Here is a 22500-nt window from a genome sequence, read left to right on the forward strand (position 1 = left end):
CTACGCCGCTCCGTCCGGCATTTTTTGTATTTGTTATTTTTTAAATGTATTTGTCTTGTCTTGATGTCATGGGTACGCTGGCGACTACGCTGCTCCATCCGGCATCTTTTGTCTTGTTGTTATGTGTCTTGTTTGTGGAGCGCTTTGGATTGCACTATGTGCATGTTAAATGCGCTTTAAAAATAAATCTGACTTGACTAGTACTCGTAGCTACACAGACGCCCACTTGCCTGTGTGTGTATATGCACACTCATTGGCTATCGCCCAAAGTCAAGTTATTTCACTCTAAGGGCCCTATTTTAATGGTCTGAAACGGAAGTGTCTTCGCGCAAAACGCAAGTGACTTTGTGGGCAGATCTTGGGCGCTGATGCTATTTTACCGGCGGGATATTGACTGTTGCGCCCGACGCAAATCTAAAATGGGGTGGTCTGAAGTAGCTACATTAATCATGGGTGTGGTTTGGGCGTAACGTGCAATAAACCAATCAGAGCGTCATCTCACATTCCCTTTAACAACAGGCACGCTTGTTCCATAGCTGATTGCTATTATGGTGGTGTATTTGCCAGGCGCAGCCAGGAGCGTTCACAGCGCTATAATCACTGTTCAGTTGGGAACAGTTAGCTATTGATTTTTCATCTTGACAAAATGTAATACAGAATTGTCACAAAGACGTACTTTCCGATGTTTTGGGATCATTCTCACTGAATCACGAGGTTATGAATGCATGGTGATATATTTGCAATGTACAATATAATCTAACATTACCTCTCTATAGACAATGCATATCTTCCGTCAGTTAATCTCTTCTCTCCCGTGCTGCCGCTGGGGCATTTGGGTTAAATGGCATCGGCATGCAGTTCAACATCACGTCTCCTTAAGTCCTCTAACATTTCCTAATTTATGTCATAAACACATCAGTGATTCGTGAAAATGTGTACGCTAGATTTATGCCTATTTTTTCACATGGACACCACACTGATTTCCCTCGAGTGGTAATATTTTTCTTTGAAATTATGTATGGTTTACAGAAATGGGAACTACATTGTATAGATGAGAGGAGCTAAGTGTGCGTTGCGCAGCACAGGCGGCCAAGCAAGGGCTTCGTTTAAGTTGACCTAACTTTCAACTCTGCACAGTATCCCATTAACTGCGTGACAGTAGACTATTTACAATTTTTTCTGTAAAGCAGAGTTTGTAAACACATTATCATCAACTTAATTCACGCACAACATTTATTTGAGCAGGAGAGAGAATAACAATGAATGGATGCAGCAACTACAGAAATTGTACAGAAACTGTAACCATACTTGCTGCTTTCTTGTACTATCTGTTGCTGGTTATCAGCACATGAAAAGCTGATTTAAGCTAATTCACTAACTCAAGACTTCAAGGCCATCATGGATATAAAACGTTTTTGAAAATAACGAAAGGATGGAGGGAACATAGCAAAGCTTGGAGTTATTTCAGATGGGCTACAACAAGGTAGGCAAAATTATGGTGCTTAAAACCTTACACAACGGTAAATTGGAACAAAACTAAAAGTAACTTTAGCCTTTATAGGGCTGTAGCCTATAAAGTTGTCCAGATTAATAGGTCGTAATTAGGCGTTGTTGTAAAGATATTGCATGTAGATGTTGTACTTTATAGGCTACTAAATATTTAGGTCACCAATGCACGAACAAAACCGGGAAATGGACAAATATTATCAAGGCTTTGAATGTTTCCGTCTGTGCATGGGGGTGTCTGTAGATTGGTGTGCAACGCATTCATTCATGCAGGCCTGTGGTCATGCATGCGCCCTTAAAATAGCATCTGCATTTTCGCCACAGACTTTAGACCAGGGAGTTCTGACCAAAGTTTTCTGAAACTGCAAAATATCAACAGTGAACGTTTGCGCCGGAACACGCCCCGTCTTTTCGCTGAACCGCCCCCCGTGGGCGCAATCGAATTCCCTAATTTACAGGCATGTACCTGTGGAGGGAAAATTCCAATATGCGCTGACTGCAAAATAGGAAAGTCAAACGCGCGAGTATACAAAGTCAATTGCGCCGGGACGGAAGATAGAGCCCTAAATGTTTTAGACACCCAACACCCAAGTGCTAACATACATGGCTCCATCTCCTCCTCTGGATGGCTTCAAGCGCCATTTGGTGTGGGACTGAGCCAAATCCCAGCCAGGCTCCGGCTCTGTTATGCTGTTTGTGGGATATGGGGTGCAGCTGTCCTCATCTTGACACAGGCCGTAGGATAATATCTGTTCTTTTCTCTCTCTCTCTCTCTATTCTCTCTATCTCTCTCTTTGTCTATCCTGCTTTTCCCCCTCTGTCTTTTTGGTTGGTGCAGCACCTCTCTATCTCCAATGGAAACATCCAAGTTGACGCGTCCTTCATGCAGACCCTGTGGAACGTCCACCCCACCTGCTCAGGAAGCAACGTGGAGGAAGGTACTCCCTGAGCTCAACCAATCACATTCCACTATCAGTAGGATTTAACCACCATATTAACATGCATATATTTATATATTTATTACCATTTCCCATTTATTGCCTTTCTTTTGCAATCCTTTAGACATAGACATTGATAGTCTTTACTGTCTCAGTAACACTATGTAGTTCTTTTACCTTAAAGTAATGTCTTCAAACTAATTTGGATGATGCACTAATGAATGGCATATCTGACATTGCTGATGTGCATTCACAATGACTGGTATTGCAATATGCAACTTTGACTGGTAAAGTAGAAGTTTACTGGTAATTTTGCAGATACTTTTATCCAAAGCGTCACAGACTCACAACAGCTTGTTCGGATATCAAGCCTGGAGATGAATGACAAGGAGTATAGATACCTATTCTTAAATTGTCTTTCCATGTGATATGAGGGAAGGCTGATGGCTTGTGTTTTGTGTGTCCTGTAGGCTATCTGCTGGGCGGCCATGTGATGCGTCTGTTCCATGGGCATGATGAGGTCCTCACCATCCCAGCCTCAGATCAGAGCGAAGAACAACAGAGGTGTGGAGCTCTCCCTCTCTTCTCACAACTTTTCACCACTTTGTGCGCCGATCTTCACGGCAGTTTCTCCCTTCCCTTCCCTATATGGGTCGGGACAGCCAGTCACTGTGCTGTAGGCTGCAGTCCTCTGGGACGCCAGTGGGAGAGACAAAAGCAGCGGGCCCTCCTGCTATCTATAGACCAGCTGGCCAGGAGCAGGGCAGCGCTCCCTGGCACTGAGCGCAAGAAAAGTGGTTCAGTGCCTCTGAAGTGGGTCGAAGCGAGCGATAAGGGTGGACCCCGATGCCAGGAAGCGCAACCTTGACGGCCGGCGGCACTTTGATGACACCTTTCATTTCTGTCTCGGTGTCGCGAGTGCTATTTTTGGTGTTGCTGGTGTTTATTAACGGATTAAATATTGGTTGTCAGCCTCGGCATTACTTTGAGCCCCGTCCTTGAAATGTAATAGACACACACCAGCCTCGCCTCCGCCTCTCCCTAAATGTTCAGTTCCTCCACCCTTCCTCACCACCCTCCCACCTCATCAAGCACATCCTGACCTGGCAGGCAGCGCTGTGAAGGATTTCTTTTATCTTGTGACCCACTCACCCACTTTGGTGAAAGATGGTGTCTGTCCTCAGTGCGATATGAGCTCCTGGGTTTGGGGTTAGCAAATTTACCCCTGCGTAAATCATCTGAGCTAACTTTAGCACTGCTCAGACAACAAGAATATTACTGTACATATCCCTTATAAACTTTTAAAGCTTGTAAAAAACTTCACCGTGTGAAAAAACCTTAGAGGGCTATCTAAGGTTTTGATTTGAGTTTTTTTGTGATGTTTGAAAGGTTTTTAAGACAGACAAAATGCTACTCATGAATTTGATTAGGCTTTTTGAAAGGATGGTCATTTTGTATTGATATTTACACAAGTTACTATTTCAGTCTATCAACAGGGAAAATGGCCTCTTTTTGACCTTTCTCTGTGAATCATCCCAAAATTCTATTCTGTTCTTCTGGTTCATTCCATGGTGTTAAACCATGAGACAGGTAAAGAGACTCTTTCCCAGCCCTTTAAAAGGAAATCGGAACTCAGATTTAGTACACCACTAAGCTCTCTGTTGTCACACATGCTGGCTCAAGCATATGAAACAAAAGGGAGGTCCACGCAAGAGTAACAATAAAGTGTATTTATTAAATAATTATAGAAAAGTCAGTATGTGAAAGCTTAAAAAGTAAAATGTTGTGTATAGTGTCTAGGGCACACATGGGCAACATACGGCCCGCGGGCCACATCCGGCACGTGGGCTTTCCCCGACCGGCCCGCGTAAGGTCCGTGAAAAAACAGTAGGCCTAGTCAAGAGCCTAGCATAGAGATAATGCACGCAAATCAATATCGTTGCTTTTATTTTGAAAGCGACTGCTATTTGTACGCCTATACATTTGTGCATGGATGCATACGACATAAACTCCCTCACTGATGTGCTGGTGAATAGCTTCTGCGTCGACACAATGCAGTTACCTTTACTTCGGCGTAAACCTTTCAAAGTTTTGTGTCTCCTGTGTCTGCGTCGCTCACCACCGCAACGGTTGTTAGAATGTCGAACTCCTACTGCTGCTCGTTGGCGATACGAAGTGTTCATTTCAAAGCGTTACTGACAGATAGACAGTTTACAATCGGATAACCCCGTCATTGTAATCAAAATATGTCTGAGTTTATTGGCAAAGCTTATGTTAGCGAACTAGTATGATGCTACTACCCACAGGTTGCTTGAAGCAGCCGGCTCAACACACAGGGCGAGTTGACCAATCATAGTTTTGTGAATAAAGTTAAAGCAAAAACATAGCCTACATTTTCAAAATAGTTTTCTTAGTTTGTGCATGTTGATTAACTAATGACAGCCTACTATTGTCTGCTCCACATTTTCATAGTTTAATTCTGCATAGAGTTAATTTAATGATGGTAATGATTTAATGATGAAATATTGCTGACTGTTGATGAAATAGTGGCACAGGCCGATGGCTGTACTGACTCCTTCACATTTTCATGGCCTATCTAATTATAGGCTATAGATATTGTACTACTTTTTTATATCAGTCTTTGAAAACTGAAAAAAAAAAACATGTCAATGTCAAAAAATCTTTTTCAAGAATGATGATTAAATACTGGACATATATTAAATATTGCCGTTTTTCCTTTGTCTCCCTCACATTTTCATCTGTTCTTACGAGTAGTAATCAAAAACGATTTACTTAATGTTATACAAGAACAGAATAGAATTGAACAGAATTGAGTTCAGATTTGAGTTTGGTATTTTGGGTCCGGCCCTCCTCAACAGTCTTAGTTAGTGGGTTTGATCCAGCAAGACCACAGCATGGCTGAAAGCCATGCTGTGGGCTTGCGGAGCAAGCCCACTATTGTTCTTCTTAAGTTTTCTTATTATTATTAGTGGGTTTGATCCAGCAAGCCCACTATTGTTCTTCTTAAGTTTACTTTATTTATTTATTTATTATTCCTTTTCACCCACTTTTTGGCCGAACTACTGCTCCTAGACCGTTTGAGCTATCAACGCGGTTCGAACTCCAAAAATTCAGGCCCGAACCGGTGTAACTTGCTTGTTAATTTCGTGTCGCTGGCCCTTGTCGTTTTCGCGGTATTCCCGTTTTTCTGCGTTTTTTGGGCCCATTGAAATGAATGGCGGAATGTTCAGAATTCAAATTTCGATTGTGACATCACAGCTCTAATTGCTTAAGCTTGCACCTGGAAGAGTTCTAAGCCACCTGGCAGAGCTCTAATGGGCTGGGCTGGGCTGTCTGTGTATATGAAGGTGTGTGCATGTAACTTTTGACCCGTATGTCCGATTTTCATAAATGAGGTACCGTTGGAATCCTTGGATAAGGCCGAGTTCCATGCCCCTGATCAAACCCACTCTTGCAGTACCTCGGAACCGCAATTCTAGTTATTATATCTTCCTATAAGCCCACTTTTTGGCCGAACTACTGCTCCTAGACCGTTTGAGCTATCGACGCGGTTCGAACTCCAAAAATTCAGGCCCGAACCGGTGTAACTTGCTTGTTGCTTTCGTGTCGCTGGCCCTTGTCGTTTTCGCGGTATTCCCGTTTTTCGGCGTTTTTGGGCCCCATTGAAATGAATGGCGGAATGCTGGGGCTTTATGACATCACAGCACCTCATTACTTGCACCTGGTAGAGCTCTGCTGCTAGAGTTGATTACTTGCACCTGGCAGAGTTCTAAGCCATCTGGCAATGTCTAATGGGCTGGGCTGGGCTGTCTGTGTATATGAAGGTGTGTGCATGTAACTTTTGACCAGTATGTCCGATTTTCATGAATGAGGTACCGTTGGAATCCTTGAATGAAGCCCAGTTCAATGCCTTGCCAGCACTAAGTGTAAAGGTAATGTAAAAAAAGATGAGACAGCGCAAAGCGCTGTCTCATCTTTTTTTTAAAGCCAAACCATGTTGATACAGGTCATTAAAAAAATATATATATATATTTTCCAAATCCATTCAGCCCAGTTCAATGCCTTGCCAGCACTAAGTGTAAAGGTCATGTGCTGTCTCCTCTTTTTTTTAAAGCCAAACCATGTTCATATAGGTCAGTAAAAAAATAAATAAATAAAGTATTTCACCAATCCATTCAGCCCAGTCCTATACCCAGCTAACTCCATTTGAACTTAGTCATGTGTACAGTTCTATAGATTATTACATCGAGAAACATACTTTCATACAGATATCATGCATATCCACGCAGCATTACTAATCAAGTTACTCATCGTTGCCCAGCAAGAAGTCCACAATCAATTCAATTGTCTTGCCACGATCTGTGGAGCTTACAGACAACGTTATATTATTATAGGTTCTGTATGCTATTTAAAGCCGACCTAACGCTGAGTCCCTTCTAGACGGTGTGTTGCAATGCATTCTGTGTGCTGTGCTGTGATTCGACGGCTCGTCACCTGACCCACCAAACAACAACTCTCTGGGATGTGGCAAATATCGCGTAAAAACCTTGTTGCCGGAACAACAGGGAAAAGGCAACAGGATAGCAGCACGAAAGATACACAGGATACACACGGAATTTTGATGGACGTCCTTATCAGTCTATGGTCTAACTTATAAACGTGTCGGGTCAACGTCAACGATAAGTAAGTTAGGCTAACGTAAACGTTAGCTATTTGCTGTTGTCATATGCTAGTGCTATATGCTTTAGGCTACGTGATGGCCATTTATCACACTAATTTTAGGTACTACTTTTACGAGGTCTGTAGTTCCGTCAAAATGTATCATATCGTTGAACAGACTACAAGGTTATCTTCCTTAGACTTCGTAGATGTAGTTACTACAATTTGGAAGCGAATTTCGAAGTGTAAATATGGTTTTAGTGTGTAAACAGACCAACCGCGATTTTGCAATGAAGTTAATGGAACCTTTTATGTAGGGCTTCTAGGCTACTTTCACGAAGTCTGTAGTTCTGTGAAAATGTATCTTATCTATGAACAGACTACATGATTATCTTCCTTAGACTTCGTAGATGTAGTTACTACAATTTGGAAGCGAATTTCGAAGTGTAAATATGGTTTTAGTGTGTAAACAGACCAACCGCGATTTTGCAATGAAGTGAATATGGAGCCTTTTATGTAGGACTACTAGGCTACTTTCACGAAGTCTGTAGTTCTGTCAAAATTGATCTTATCTATGAACAGACTACATGGTTATCTTCTTTAGACTTTGTAGATGTAGTTATTACAGTTTGGAAGCGAAATTCGAAGTGCAAATATGGTTTAAATGTGTAAACAAGACGCCTGATGTTTAATATATGTTAATGAATGGGCACAGTATTATTGTGTACAGTAATGGGCTATCAGTAGTATGTAAACAGTTCATGTGTTATGTGATTTACATAAACTAACAACAGAAATGTTAAAAGCTGGTATTGTGTTTCCTGAATTCTTACATTCAGGCATTCAAATGAAATGTAATTAAATAGCATATCAATCATGCAACAATGCAAAAACAATGAAACTAGTGTAGGCCTAATTATATTTTACATTAGTAAAGCAGTACTCTGATGTGCATGCTTTCACAAACTTTTGTAAACAATCTTAGCACTTTAAACATTGACTGTTTTGAAGTGCATGTAGGCAATATAGTATAAAAATAATAATTGTGATATCATTACAATTTGATAGGGGTTGGGAGGAGGGGGTGGGTTCATGTAGGTGGGCCCTATGACCCCAAAGTATGCCTTGACTGGGCCTCAGGTCAAAGAAGTTTGAGAAATGCTGATGTAGACAACAAAGCAGCAAGGAGGCGTCGTGTGATCATTTAAACAAGTTTTATGACGAGGTCGATGAGGGTGGGAAAAATCGTACATTTCTGTGCAAACTTTGCCCGCACTTCAGTCACATTGTCTTTTAAGAAAATGCAGTCCTTTTTTCGGTTCCAGCAGCCAACAACCTCAGAACTGACCCTTCAGGCCTCTCAGGAGGCGCTGGCCTTTAACCGCAGCCAGAAGAGAGTCAGCAGAAATTTGATTGCCTTTAAAAAATCTGACTTCTTAAAAAATCTTAAACTGGCTGCATTACGTGATTATTTCTGAGATTCTGATACGTTTTTAACCATGACCTATACACAGTTCTGGTTTGAAAATGTATCTCTTAAAATAATCACTTTATGCAGTCAGCTTAAGATGGCTTACTAGCAACTAACTAATTACCCTAGCAACAACCTAGAAACCACCCCTGTAATGTCAACCTAGCGACCACCATAGCAACCAGCATAGCAACCATGTTATTTATGCGTTTTAGCTTATTGGATGTTGCGTTAATGCAGACAACTTTTGATCCGTGTGCCCGATTTTCATAAATGAGGTACCGTTGGAATCCTTGGATGAGGCCGAGTTCCGTGCCACTGATCAAACCCACTCTTGCAGTTCCTCGGAACCGCAATTCTAGTTTGTCATGTGGCCCCTTAGGGAAATTAGTTGCCCACCCCTGGTCTAGGGGTATGAGTACAAGTGTTAGACAGCATACTTCCATGGTGTTACTGTAAACCATGAGACAGGCAAAGAGACACTTTTCCAGCCCTTTAGAAGGAAATCGGAACTAGGATTTAGTACACCACTAAGCTCTCTGTCAGGGAGAAAATTCCTACTTTGAAATCTCTGTTTTTGTTCCCATGACTCCCTGCAGGATAGTGAACTATGAGACAGGAAAAGCAGGTGCCAAGGCCAGGTCGCTATGGAGACTGGAACCACTGAAGATCAGGTGAGCTTTTATCATCTTTTGCTGCTCTAGATTCCAATTCTAATTTTAAATCTGTTCATCTCGCTATCTCGTCTAGGTTAGAATCTGTCAAGAGCTTTGCCATTAGAGCTTTACAGAGCTTTAACTTGCTAACTAACTTCAGTCTCAACAGTATGTGTCAGATAATCTGATTTTTGCAGTGTAGAATTATGTTGATCTTACTGTATAACCGAGTCCAGTAGTACTAAATGACCAAGTGTGAAACTAACAACTCTGCGCTACCTAAAAATATGCCAAGATTGCATTTTTATATGCAGGTTTTATATTACTTGTGGAGTTGCCTGGGTAGATTTCCCTGTGTTCAACTTCAAATAAAAACTATGTATTAAGGGCACTGTAACTGTTAAAAAGCTTTGTTAGCATTTGCTAAGCTAAATCTACAGTTGGCCAATTACATCTTTGCTAATTCTGCTAATTCAGTTGGAGCGGGAGCCACATGCGCTGGGGGCAGCCATTCCGCCTTCGTCACCTGACCACAGGGCACTACCTTGCGCTGACGGAGGACCAGGGGCTGGTGATTGAGGACCGGGAGAGATCTGACACGGCATCCACTGCCTTCTGCTTCAGAGTCTCGAAGGTCAGAAAATGGTTATGAGTAGCTATGCTAACACTCAGGGCCCTATTTTACTCTAATGACCAGGGGACGTATTCACAATTCATTTAAAGGCTAAAAGTAGCTCCTAACTGGCAAATTTTGGAGAAGTCAGCACATCTGAAGAAATATGCTTGCTAGCGAGACTGTGCATGCAACACCAGGATTCCACTAACCCTTCTTTACTAAAACGTGTGTCTAACTAGCAGAGTATTGCCTACATGCTTTAACTATTGATTGACAAGGGTTTACGATTGAAAACATAGCCTGAAAAAAGCAACACTTTCCCCAATAATGTTCAAATGACATAAAAATCTTGAGGATATTCATCCTGAGGGCAAGTCAAGGGCTCCATACAGTTTGTGCTTTTGACTTTAGACCAGGTTTTTCTTGGTCAGTGGAGTAATAATTTTTAGTGGGTTTAAGATCATGCGCCTGACCAGACCTTTTTTTTTAATTGACACGCCCGTGGGCCAATATTCAATTGAACTGGAGTGCATGGCAAAACATTCATCACTGCCTTGGGTGTAAGATAGGAACAAGACTTGCGTTGTGCTTGACGCCACGTTGCGCCGGGTGTAAGATAGGGTCCTCAGTTGTATAGTGTATGAGACATTAAACTCAGTTTAGAGACCATTATCACTCATTTAGTAAGTGTACCTGGCAAAGACATGGCTTATATATCTGTGATGCCACTGCCATCCTTGATAAGGCAAAAAATAAAGACAAAACTGAACCAGTAAGTTGGCCAATTAGGGATAATCCTGTAAGGTCAAATTGTCAAAGTCCCCTCCTGTGCAGGGATGCAGTGCTGTGTCCATAGTGCCTTGATGAGACTGAGTAAAATAATTTTTTATTTCTTCTGTCACTTTATTTAAGTCTAAGTCACTGTGAGGATCAGGAGGCTCACAGTGTGAACATCTGCTCTGAGGTATTCCTCAGCACCTCCTGTTTTACACAGACTGCTATTTTCCAACATAACAGTCGCACCGGAGTATAAGTCGCACCAGTCAAAAAATGTGTCATGAAGAGGAAAAAAACATATATATTATATATATATGTTGCACCTGAGTCGCAGGACCAGCCCAACTAAAAAAAAAGTGTGACTTATAGTCCGGAAAATACAGTAATTAAGCACAGAGTATATCACTGCATAATCCTTCATAGAACAGCTCAGGGTGAAATTCTCTCTGACTGTCTGAAGTGAGGTCACACACATCAGTGAGGACACTTGACCAAACTTCTAGGCAAGGATTTAGCCTTAGACACATCTTTCCAAAGGCCACTAAGAGCTTGTTAATGTCTGTTTAACCAGTCCTTGGACATTGTAGGAGGTCGTTTGTGGCCTGATGGAGTTGGGGTTCCCATTGGAGGTTAATTGAATTTGGCTCTTTAGTTCTCTGTCTGAGGACTTCAGTGTCTTGTAATGGCCTATTTAAGCATGGCTCAGGCCCATACAAAGTCACTGACCTTTTCACACCCTCGGCCTATTAAGTAAAAAAGTGGCCATGATATTGCTGTAATTTGTCATCCCATTATTATATCATTGGTGTGTTTCTGAGCTGTTTTGCAACAAGCAAGGAGTGTAGTCTGCAAATAGTGATTAATTGTGCTTGCTGGGAGACATTTGTTATTGTCAGAGCTGTTTAGTGATTTAGTGTTTTTTCAACTCTTCCTGTCTTGCCTTCTCTTTCTCTTTTACTCTGTCACTTTTTTCACTCCTAGGGCCCTAGTTTGAAAGTGAAAATGGCTGGCAGAAATGTCTTTTTCAAACAGGGCAGGTGTTTGGGGTATCCCATATCTTTCGCATCACCATACTGCACTTACAGTAGGCTATGCTATGCTATTGTCAAAAGGAGTAAAAATGGCCTACTAAGAAAAAGGTGTTGGAATCACAGAGTAACCCACGAGTAACCCAAAATACTTTCCCCACAATAACTATAATATCACAATTCAGCAATTTTGCAATACTTGTTACATTGCAAAATATTAATCTACAATATAGCACCACAATATCTGTGTAAATGAACAAAAAAAAAAGCAAGCTGGAATTATGTATTTATTCACTTTATTTCACAGTGAATTTGAAACAGGGTAGAAAGTACAGTTGTGCAGTGATGCCAGTGCATTGATAACGTATCAGAAAGTCATATGATATTGGCATATTGATATTTTGTTTCACCCCTAAGAAAACCTTGGTCCATCTGAACCATCTCAAAACTTTCATTTCCATAGAAAATAGAGCTAACCTCTTCTGATCTTATGCAGTTACACTGCAGCAAATGTCAGGATGTCTGCTGAAACATTAAACATTCAGGAAATATATAAGCCACACATATTTTGTTTCAGTACTTCTGAAGATGCAGATGTGTTCCAAGAGATACATGTAGATGATTAAATTGAACAGCATGTTGTACATAGAAGGCCTACATAAATTCTCTGGAATGGATGTGAGATGGGCTGCACTGATCGCAACAAAAATAATATTAGCTTGTCATGGAATCAAACTGAGCATTACATTAGCCCCCCACCCCCAGTCTATCTCTCTCTCCCTGTCTCCCGTCAGCCTCAATCCTCTCTCTTTTTCCCTCTCTCTCTCCATCCTTGCATCTTCTCCATTGTCTCCTGCTGTTAGCAGAACTCTGGTAATTATGAGTCATTTGGGGAAGAAGGAGGTCATTATTCCAGCAGTCCTTGACCAGAGCGGTCTCGATCTGTCAGCATGTTTTTGAGAGTGCCATCATAGATCAATGTCCTGGGGCACCTGTCGCCCAGCATAATTAAAGATGTGATCTGAATTATACCGAGAGGATTTTGGCTGCAATATATAGCAAAATGATATGCCTTTCTTTGTGTTTGTGTGTGTGTGTGTGTGTGTGTGTGTGTGTGTGTGTGTGTGTGTGTGTGTGTGTGTGTGTGTGTGTGTGTGTGTGTGTGTGTGTGTGTGTGTGTGTGTGTGTGTGTGTGTGTGACTGTGTGTGTGACTGTTCTCATTCAGGAAAAGCTGGAATCAAGCCCCAAGAGAGACATCGAGGGCATGGGGGTGGGCGAGATCAAGTACGGAGACTCTATCTGCTTCGTCATGCACATGGCCACAGGGCTGTGGCTGTCCTACCAGGCACCCGATGCTAAATCTGCCCGTCTAGGACCCCTCAAGAGACGGGTAACCCCCCCCCCCCCCCACAACCAATATACCTTTTTAATTACCTTTTTTACTTTAATGTATTATTTTTATTTATTCTTTATTATTCTTTATTTTTTAACTTTATTATTTATTCGTTTAATTCTTTTAATTTAATTTATTCTTTTTAATGTATTCTTCGTAAAGTTAAGCTGGTTCTTGTGCAAAATAATTTCATTACTTATGAGGTAAACTGCTTGAACTTGAACTTGAACTATACATATGACAATCAATTTGATGCTCAGTGTTTTGATTATGAAGCTACTTTCTTTATTGTATTCTGCATGTCTTCTGTCTGTATTGTGTTTGGAATTATGAGAATGCAGGATGAAAATGCAGATACAGAAATCTAGTATCTCTGTTCTCTGTAGTTTCTATGTAGTTTCTTGTTGCATCCCGACATTAGGGAACATTTGTTCATTACTGGCTAGAGCTATTAGTTCTTATGTAGCGATTGTACTTAGATCAGTCTGGTTGAGTGATGCACCAGAGCCTGGAAATGCAGAGTAGAGCCTGGGTGCATTAATCTATCTGACATGACAAACACACACACACACACACACACACACACACACACGTACACAAGTGCACACACACACACACACACACATACACACACACACACACACACACACGTACACAAGTGCACACACACACACACACACACACACACACACACACACACACACAAAGAGAGAGAGATTCACAGAGCTTGTACTTAGCACTTCTCCATGTTTATTGCTGTCTAAACTACACTTGCAATGTTTTTTTTTTGCTCATCTTTATCCCCCCGGTCCTGTCTGATAGGCTTGTCTCCACTCCGAGGGTCACATGGATGATGGCCTGACCCTGCAGCGCTGTCAGCATGAGGAGTCCTGTGCCGCCCGCATCATCCGCAACACCACCCGACTCTTCAGCCACTTCATTAGGTATTGACTAACCACGGCAGACCAGTCACATGATGCAGTACACACTTCAGTCCATGTGGCTTAAGTTCTCACCTACTGTATATCATTGCTGTTGTTTTGGGAAGTATTCCTCATGCAAGCATCATACAATCATGATTAGCGCAATGAAACCATTGTACTTAGTTAGCAATTTTACATTAGTGAAGCAGTCCTCTGATGTGCATGTTATGACATATTTGCATTTACTGATGTCAAGTGCACATGTGTACACAAAAACTATCCTTACAATAAGGATGATGAAAATGCACACAGATAGATTTCTGGGCCTATCCTAAGACTGGGTCAGGTGTGCAGGATGGGCCCTATGACCCCAAAGTATGACATGACCAGGACTCAAGTCTGCATAAAATGCTAATAATAGTAATAGACTAAATCATTTCAACAGAATAATAACAATAGCAAATTGCCCAAAAATGGGTGTATGTTTAAGGTGGGACGCTAGGTAGCCTACTAGTTCCAATCAATATTTTGAGATGACAAAATTGTCCCCAGCAATATTTTAGCAAACTCCTTTGTGCTATTTGGACTGATTCCGACGGCCAGGACGACAGTAAAAGACACACTGTCATTTGATTGGCTGAAACCGAACGGGGGTTATCTGACACGCATGACAGTGTCCAAGCATAGCCTACTTCACTGTGTGGTGACACCAGTGTTGTAGTCAAGTCACTATGCCTCGAGTCCGAGTCCAGGTTCGAGTCCTCAGTGTTCAAGTCCGAGTCAAGTCCAAGTCATTAAAAAAAAATTCCAAATTCCATATCGAGTCCACTACTCATCTGAGTCAAGTCCGAGTCGAGTCACTATTGATCCACGTCGAGTCCGAGTCGAGTCCCTATTGATCAAGTCGAGTCCAAGTCCAGGACTAAAGTAAGCATAGCCTACATGTCGTTCCATTTTTTTACATTGCAGATGAAATCCTTAAAAGCAAAACGGACAATCTTCTGTCTCCAAGCAGGGGTGCCATCACTTGTGTGAAAGTAGTATTGCCAAATTTCTTGCCAAATTTCTTGGTATTCTCTCCAAATCGGAGAGAATACCATACCATAGCTATACCATAGCCTATAGGCCTACTCATAATAAATGAGCAATCCACATCCCAATCACACAGGCCATTAAGTCACATTATGCTGTTACTGACTGCTGACAATTAGGCAGTGTTGTAGAAGTTCATACTTCACAAGAGCTAGATGAACGTTGGAGTAGGCCTATTTTGTAAGAGGTAGTGTGGATCATAAAAGAGCATTTTTTTTTATTCTGGCTGTTAAATAGCCTACACAATTTTAGCGCAGTTTGGGAGGGACAGAAACAGAGCAGGGCCCGTCTTGGTAGCTTCTTTCTGACTCCCGTGACGTGAACACTGGCTACCGGCAACTGCATAATTATGTTTTCACTTCACTGACACTATGGAGACATATTTCACGTCAACAATAGAGATGAAAACTAGCTTTAGGTTAACGAAGATGTAGATCATCTGCCTAATTAATTTATTTGTGCAACAGGCCACGTTCATTTCAGCGAGATGAGTGAAATAAATGTTTTTTTAAGCTGCCATCGCCATACTATTTGCTACGATATTCACCTGTTAGAAATAGAACACGTTGCTATTTCCTTTTTTTCGTGCAGTGGATTAGGCTATCAAATCGCTCGTTTGAACAGTAACAGTAATCCAGTTCATTCGTGGTTTTAAATATAGTTGTTTCTGGCCTACCCACGAGAGGTTCAGTTTGTCAGTTTGTCAGACACGTAGGCCTACATTGACACTACATGGACACTCTACTAGGCAATTTAATGTTATGCTTCTATATTTTATGACACCAAAATTAAGAAGTATGCTATATCTTGATCGGGAAAACGTTTAGTTTATTTTTCTTACATCCGATAATAGCCTGCTGCAAATTAACAGACAGAAGCACGGCAGGGCACGCCCCGAATGAAAATGAATGAATGGAACCTCGCTTCTCGCGTCAGTCAGGGAAAACACTGTTCACCAAGTCACGATGATCAGCTATCCAGCAGCAGTGTGTGTTGTTTAGCCTAGGCTGAGTGTAATCTTAGGTAATGTTATGTCATGTATGAGAACTAATATTGCCTGGCAATAGCCTACTACATTGAAATAGCGGCGGCCATATCTCCAGGCATTTTGGTGTTAAAGTTAACGTTAGTTTGCTTTGCATGTGAACATGATGTGACTTGCAATGTAGCCTACGACACGAAGCAGTAGCCTAACATTCCCTTGAACTAAAACTAGTATTACGAATAATTTAGATATTAAAATCATATAGCAAATTATAGCCTAATGACATACTACAATTATAGCCTTATGATATATTACAAAAAAAATCGAGTCCTCGACGAGTCATCGCGAGTGCGAATGCACGAGTCAGAGTCCAAGTTCGAGTCATCAGTGCTCAAGTCCAAGTCAAGTCACGAGTCTCTAAATTTAGCTAATGACTCGGACTCGAGTTCGAGTCTCGGACTCGAGTACTACAACACTGGGTGACACTCAGACAAGTGAGCGAGTGTGTCGGTATAGGCCAAGTTATCAGGGATGTCTACCAATACATAACCCAAAAAGGCCCGTGTAAAACATTTTAATATTCCCTTTGCCCTTCAGCATGCACATTTCCCCCCTGTTTGTGCTTTGTAGATCAACTATGCCACCAAAGAAGAAAAGGGACAGACAAAGCTTTTACATTATGCAGAGTCTTAAGTAGGCAAAATAACCAGCCACACAAACTGGGAACTAGGCCACAACTGGATTCTACTGTGAAAAATAGCATTATCTGTTAGGAAATTACCCAGAATACTGTCACAACTAGACCTAGTTTCTGTAATCTTTCAATCAAGGTTAGGAGTCATGTTGAATAGGGGTGTGCTGCACGGACAGCACAGGCACTCAATTAGACTTACACAGGGTGCGATTTGTGTAAAAACCAGAGGGGGGGGGGGGGCGGGGGGGATGATTTTGAATAAGTTTGTAAAAAAAAAAATGAACGAACGATTCATAGGCTAGTAATGTCATGGCTAATAATACCCTATATTATTTTTGCCACCTTTGTAACATTTTAGTTTTAGTTTACTGTGGTGTATGACTTTAAACAGCGAGTGTGCTTGGTATGATGATCAGCTCCTCTAATGCAGGGTAGGACTACGTTTTGACAAGCATACAAATTCACCTTGTTCTTGCCCCATCTGAAATGACTTCTCTACTTTTGCTGCCTCCATCCTTTCTGTATTTGTTGTGTAAAAAGACGTTGTATATGATGGCACTGAAGTCTTAAGTTAGTGTTTGGTTAGTGTTTGGTAACCAAATAGCCTACACATTGCGCTACACGCTGCGTAGGCTACGTGCATTCTCTCTCCTGCTGATTTGGGTTCAGTAGCCAAGTGCGTAATATTGCAAAAGTTGAAAAAATAAATGTGTTTATTGTAGCCTACAGAAAATAAATAGCCTATCATACTGTCAGTTAATTGCCTACAGTGCAGTGAAGAGTTTGGAGAGTAAAGTTATAGGGCAACTTGAAGTTTTATGAAAATAATTTACGAACCAGAACATAAAGACCATGAAGCTTCTATTTCTTGCAGCTGTTAAAACACCCGCTAGATAGTTTAAATACCCACCAACATTCGTTTTTGCAGTACAGATTTTTTCTAAAAGTTATTTGTCTACTACTGGCTGGCTGATTTATCAAACGAGTGCTTTCTCGTTCGTCCTCCGCAAACTACAGGTGTTTCGGTAGAGAGCCATTGAATAAGCGATGCCAAGCAATTTATGTAACACTTTTTGTGACATTCAGCAAATATCTCCTCATTTAATATAAGTTCCTTCGGACAATAGGCCTACGTTCTACTCTACGTGCAGTTGTCCTCCATCTCAGTTGCATCAGTTTTCTAATTTTGAAGGTTCTAAAACATTATTATGCTTCACTGAATCCTTTGATATATTCAAATTACTACCGGTAAATATGTTTAGTAATTCATATTAGTAATTAAGCAGATCATAAAATACTATAAATAATTAACAAAATATATAAAGTTTATATGAATTCCAAAATATGAAATAGAAACCTATGACAACCATCACTTTCTGTGTGTGTGTGTGTGTGTGTGTAGAGGGTCAATCAATTTCTGTGATTGCCACTGCTGTGAATGATCACATAATATTCAATATTACTGATGGCGTCAAGGTGGTGGGGGCCCCAAAATCAAATCAAAGTTAAAAAAATCGCAAAAGTATTGAAATCAAGATTCCTCACTTGGTATTGGTATTGAAACAATCATTTTGGTATCGTGACAATAGGAGTTGGGGATGTGCCCAGGGGCGCCTTAATACCACCCGAGGCCCCTGGGCTATATGTTTTTTAAGGCCCCCTCCACCGCAAATATTAATTATGATTAAATGATACCCGGCCCGCGATCTGACCCGACACATAGCGTGCGCTTTTGGTTAATAACATGCAGTGTAGCCTATCATTATTCAGCCTATGTAAAACCTTTACATAAACAGGAACAGAAAGCCCTCGAATCACGTCCGCCTACCCATGACCTCGCTTATCAAAAAGGCTATCCTACTGCACGAAAACAAGCGTTGAACTTGTACAACACTGGCTGTAGGCTAAGTTAAAAGATGGGTACACATGTGGACGTTTAAAAGCTTTTCAAAAGTGCATGTGTTTGTCGTGTCGGGGGGTTCCCCAGGAGTTTTTTTGAAATTCTGTCTACTTAACACACCAGTTTAACGCAGTTTGGGAGGAACAGAAATACTTTTAGCCTACAGAACAAGCTGGCTCATGTGACGTGAACATGGCTACCTTGTGCATTATCACTACACTACATGGAGACATAGGCCTATCTCACGTTAACAATGGAGAAAACATAACATAGACTATTATATGTGCGAATGGGTTAGCAAACTTAGATGTTGGTGAACGGAGATGCAGATCACTAATTCATTTATTTGCGCCACAGCCTATGTTCTGCGTTCACTCCAATGAGACAAGTGAAATACATGTTTTTAAAGCCGTTTCATTTCCAGGCAATTTGCTACGATGTTTACCTGCTATGCCTTCTGTTTTCATGGACAGTTACAGGAATCCACGTCATTCGTTTATCGTTGCTTCAATCCTACCCACGTTATCTCCAGAGTTTGTATGATAAGTTTGTCAGTCAGTTTCAGCCTCTCTTCTAGCTCCTCTACACCCGTTAGGATTTATTACGTTTTGTTACATTTTGTTACACTTTACAATTGGAGAAGACAAAGGGGGCCTCTGCATGGATGTAGATGTAGAGCAGTACGATGTGCTCAATTATTTAGGCTAGCTCCAGAGTAGGCTATGACGCCGCGAATACGGACACGCCGTTTATTATTATTGATTATCATTATTATTATTAGGAGGCCCCTCATTGGTCGAGGCCCCTGGGCTGAAGCCCAGGTAAGCCCCTGCATTAAGGCGCCAGTGGATGTGCCCCTACCAAAGCTGAGACCAAACCTACACCCTTGGTACCCATACCCTACCTAGTCCTCATTCTACAGCAGATGATCCTAATCCGAGTATTTGATAAAAAAAAAAGATCAATATAATATAGTTTAATCATCACCTCACATAATTGTCAGAGTTGTTATTGCAACACATAGTGTAATTACAATGTAACTACAGTAGTGTATAAATAGTATGTTTATTCCAGGATAAATGCAGCCTAGTTGTGTGTCTTTCTGGGAGTCTGGGAGTTTGAGATAGAAATATCTGTAATGTTATATGAATGTTAAACAACCCTATGGTGAGGATAAGCTGGAATATATGAAGTGTTAAATGAAGAAAGAGCTCCATATTCTTTACCTTTGCCTGTAGGTGGAATCAGTAATATACTGAAAGGAAAAGTGAAGGTAAATTTCATTTTCATTTCAAATGTCAGATTTCATCATCAATAGTACATAATATCATTAAAATATTTAGGGAATCTAGAGAAATCTTTGTAAGATTTAGGGACACCGTAGTGGGCACTGTGTTAAAACCAGACCTGTTTCTGTAAAGAAAATCATTGTATAGGCTCAGGTGTAGCCCAGCTGTAAGACTGAAACAGATGTGTTTATAGTTAAAGGTGCAGTCAGGGATGACTGCACCTTTAATGTGTCTAAAACATCTTTTCTAAGCCTTGACAAAACACTGAATATAAGCAGCTAGACAGGTTGTTATTTCTTAATTTTATTTCATTTCACTATATGCACACACTCTCCTCAAGTTACAAGTAAGCCAGTTGACAGATACTCGACACAATCAGAATGAGAATACTTTCTTTATCACTAAACCTAGCCTCCGCCCTGATGTTATTTATCTGTGTGAGTAGTGTGGAGGTCATGGAGTCATCACTGATTGATTGCTTCCATCAGTCTACGTGGGGTGGAGCCACAGTGGCCTGGGAGGAGTGTGTTTGAAGTGAGAGTTTTTTAGCCCACTGGGCTCGCTCATCCTCGTGGAGAGGAGTGGAGTGTGCTTGGACAAGAGTATGAGGAGACGAGGGTGTGCTTTATAGGCCACTGGGGCCTGCACTAGCTCCTTCCACGAGGTTGCCCTTGGCTTTGTCAGACAGTGAGCAGTACATTGCACATGGCACGCAAGACCAATCATAAACAAATGGGATGTGGAGCGAAAAGTGGATGCAGACCATGTTGTGGGTTTGTTCACACACTTGCATATGCACAGATAAACATGCACACATACAATTACAGAGATGCACACACACATTCATATGCACACACACACACACACACACACACACACACACATACACTGACACACACACACACACACACACACATACACTGACACACACACACACACACACACATCACACACATAAACATCATTGTTGCGTGGCCTCACATCACTCCACGCTTGGCCAGTCTCATGTCTGTGACAACTGAAATATTGTCCTTTTTTGTCTTCAGCTCTCAATCCCTCTCTCTTACAGCCGCTCTCTTTTCTTTTTCTCTCTCATCTCTCTGACTCTGTGTGTGTGTTGTGTTTAGCAGTTATTTTTAGCTGCGATGTGAATCACTGAATTTAAGCACATTTGCATTGATAAAGGTCCCATGTAACTTCCTGCACTGTCATAACCTGTCATGAATGCCATGTTTTACACATTACGTCCCATAATTATAGCTATTTAACTAATGTTTAATGGGCAGAGGCCTTGTACCTTTCACTGAAACATGCTCATTATAGTCAGTAATCACTATCTATTTAGCATATTGTTCACAGAAAAGTATTCTTTCTTTTATATCACTCCCAGAGAAATTATACATTAGTGGTTTAACAGTTAGTGGCCTTCATTGGTAGCTTGCACTGAGTTTTATACACTGAATTTAATGAAGTGAAAAAGTAACTGCATTGACAGGAATTGGAAGGAAAAGGAATTGAACTGAAATGAAATTGAATGGTATGGAGGGGAATTCAACTGAATTGAATGGTTCTCCTATACATTTTCTTAGGGACTTGGAGAGTTTGGGGGGAAAGAATCGTGTGGCCATGACTCTCCCCATCGAGGAGGTTCTCCAGACACTGAAAGACCTCATCACCTACTTCCAGCTTCCGGACGCGGAGCTAGAACACGAAGAGAAACAAATCAAGCTGCGCTCCCTCAAGAACCGTCAGAACCTCTTCAAACAGGAGGTGAGTAGAGTGGAACCTGTTCCTTACAGAGGAACCTCTTCCTCAGGCTGGCATGTCTTAGCCTGGCTGCCAAAGCCTGTTGGCAGGGATTCCAATTGGGTTGTGAGGCAATTTTAGTAAGTGATCATTTCAATACATTGCGTAGGCAGTCAGGCAGGTTTGTGAAGCATCTGTATTTTTAAAGAGGAAATCAGTTTATGCTCTCTTCTCCTGCTGCCATGTTGTGTTTCAGCGCATTGCTCTCTCGCTGTCAGCACTTTCCTTTGTTTTGCGGAATTCCTTTTTGCACCGACAACAAAAGCTATAGGTTTTTATTTATTTATTTATCTATTTATTTTTTTATCAGACGCTCAAAATTGCACTCATCAATTACAAAGCTGTCAGCTGCTTTTCGCGGTGGCTGTAATCTCGACAGACCCTGGACTGAGAACTCACACAAGCACAAGCACACACACACACACACACACACACACAAACAGACACACATATTCTCTCTCTCTCTATCTCTCCTTTAGTATCCTCCTGCTGACCAGCAAACACACATATTCACCAGCAGTGCAAATCAATGTGCCAGTAAAACAAGCCACATAAAAATCTTCCTGCACTGAAGAACGGATGCTATTATTGCGGGTCATTGCCAAGCATAGTGCTACTGCTGCTTTTTCAAACAGAGAAAGATCCTCTGGGTTGGCTGATATTAAACAAACGTGTGTGTATGTGTGTGTGTGTGTGTGTGTGTGTGTGTGTGTGTGTGTGTATGTACAGTATAGGCTCCAGAGCT

At 41.4% G+C, this 22500-nt stretch overlaps 1 protein-coding gene across 1 annotated transcript in view; it reads left to right on the plus strand.

Annotated features, from left to right (window-relative positions):
• The window catches only part of LOC143139155 (ryanodine receptor 3), a 205393-nt gene that overhangs the window by 68217 nt on the left and 114676 nt on the right, over positions 1 to 22500 (plus strand). Inside the window, exons 7-13 of the mRNA XM_076299756.1 lie at positions 2345 to 2444; positions 2915 to 3008; positions 9195 to 9269; positions 9729 to 9885; positions 12899 to 13063; positions 13889 to 14010; positions 21539 to 21719. Coding sequence (XP_076155871.1) covers positions 2345 to 2444; positions 2915 to 3008; positions 9195 to 9269; positions 9729 to 9885; positions 12899 to 13063; positions 13889 to 14010; positions 21539 to 21719 — 894 coding nt within the window. The remainder of the gene's footprint in view (positions 1 to 2344; positions 2445 to 2914; positions 3009 to 9194; positions 9270 to 9728; positions 9886 to 12898; positions 13064 to 13888; positions 14011 to 21538; positions 21720 to 22500) is intronic.

Source organism: Alosa pseudoharengus, unplaced genomic scaffold, assembly GCF_046254945.1.
Source record: "Alosa pseudoharengus isolate Yale_2024_CS ecotype anadromous, Long Island Sound unplaced genomic scaffold, YU_APseudo_1.1 YU_APseudo_1.1_scf_22, whole genome shotgun sequence".
Classification (NCBI taxonomy): Eukaryota; Metazoa; Chordata; class Actinopteri; order Clupeiformes; family Clupeidae; genus Alosa; species Alosa pseudoharengus.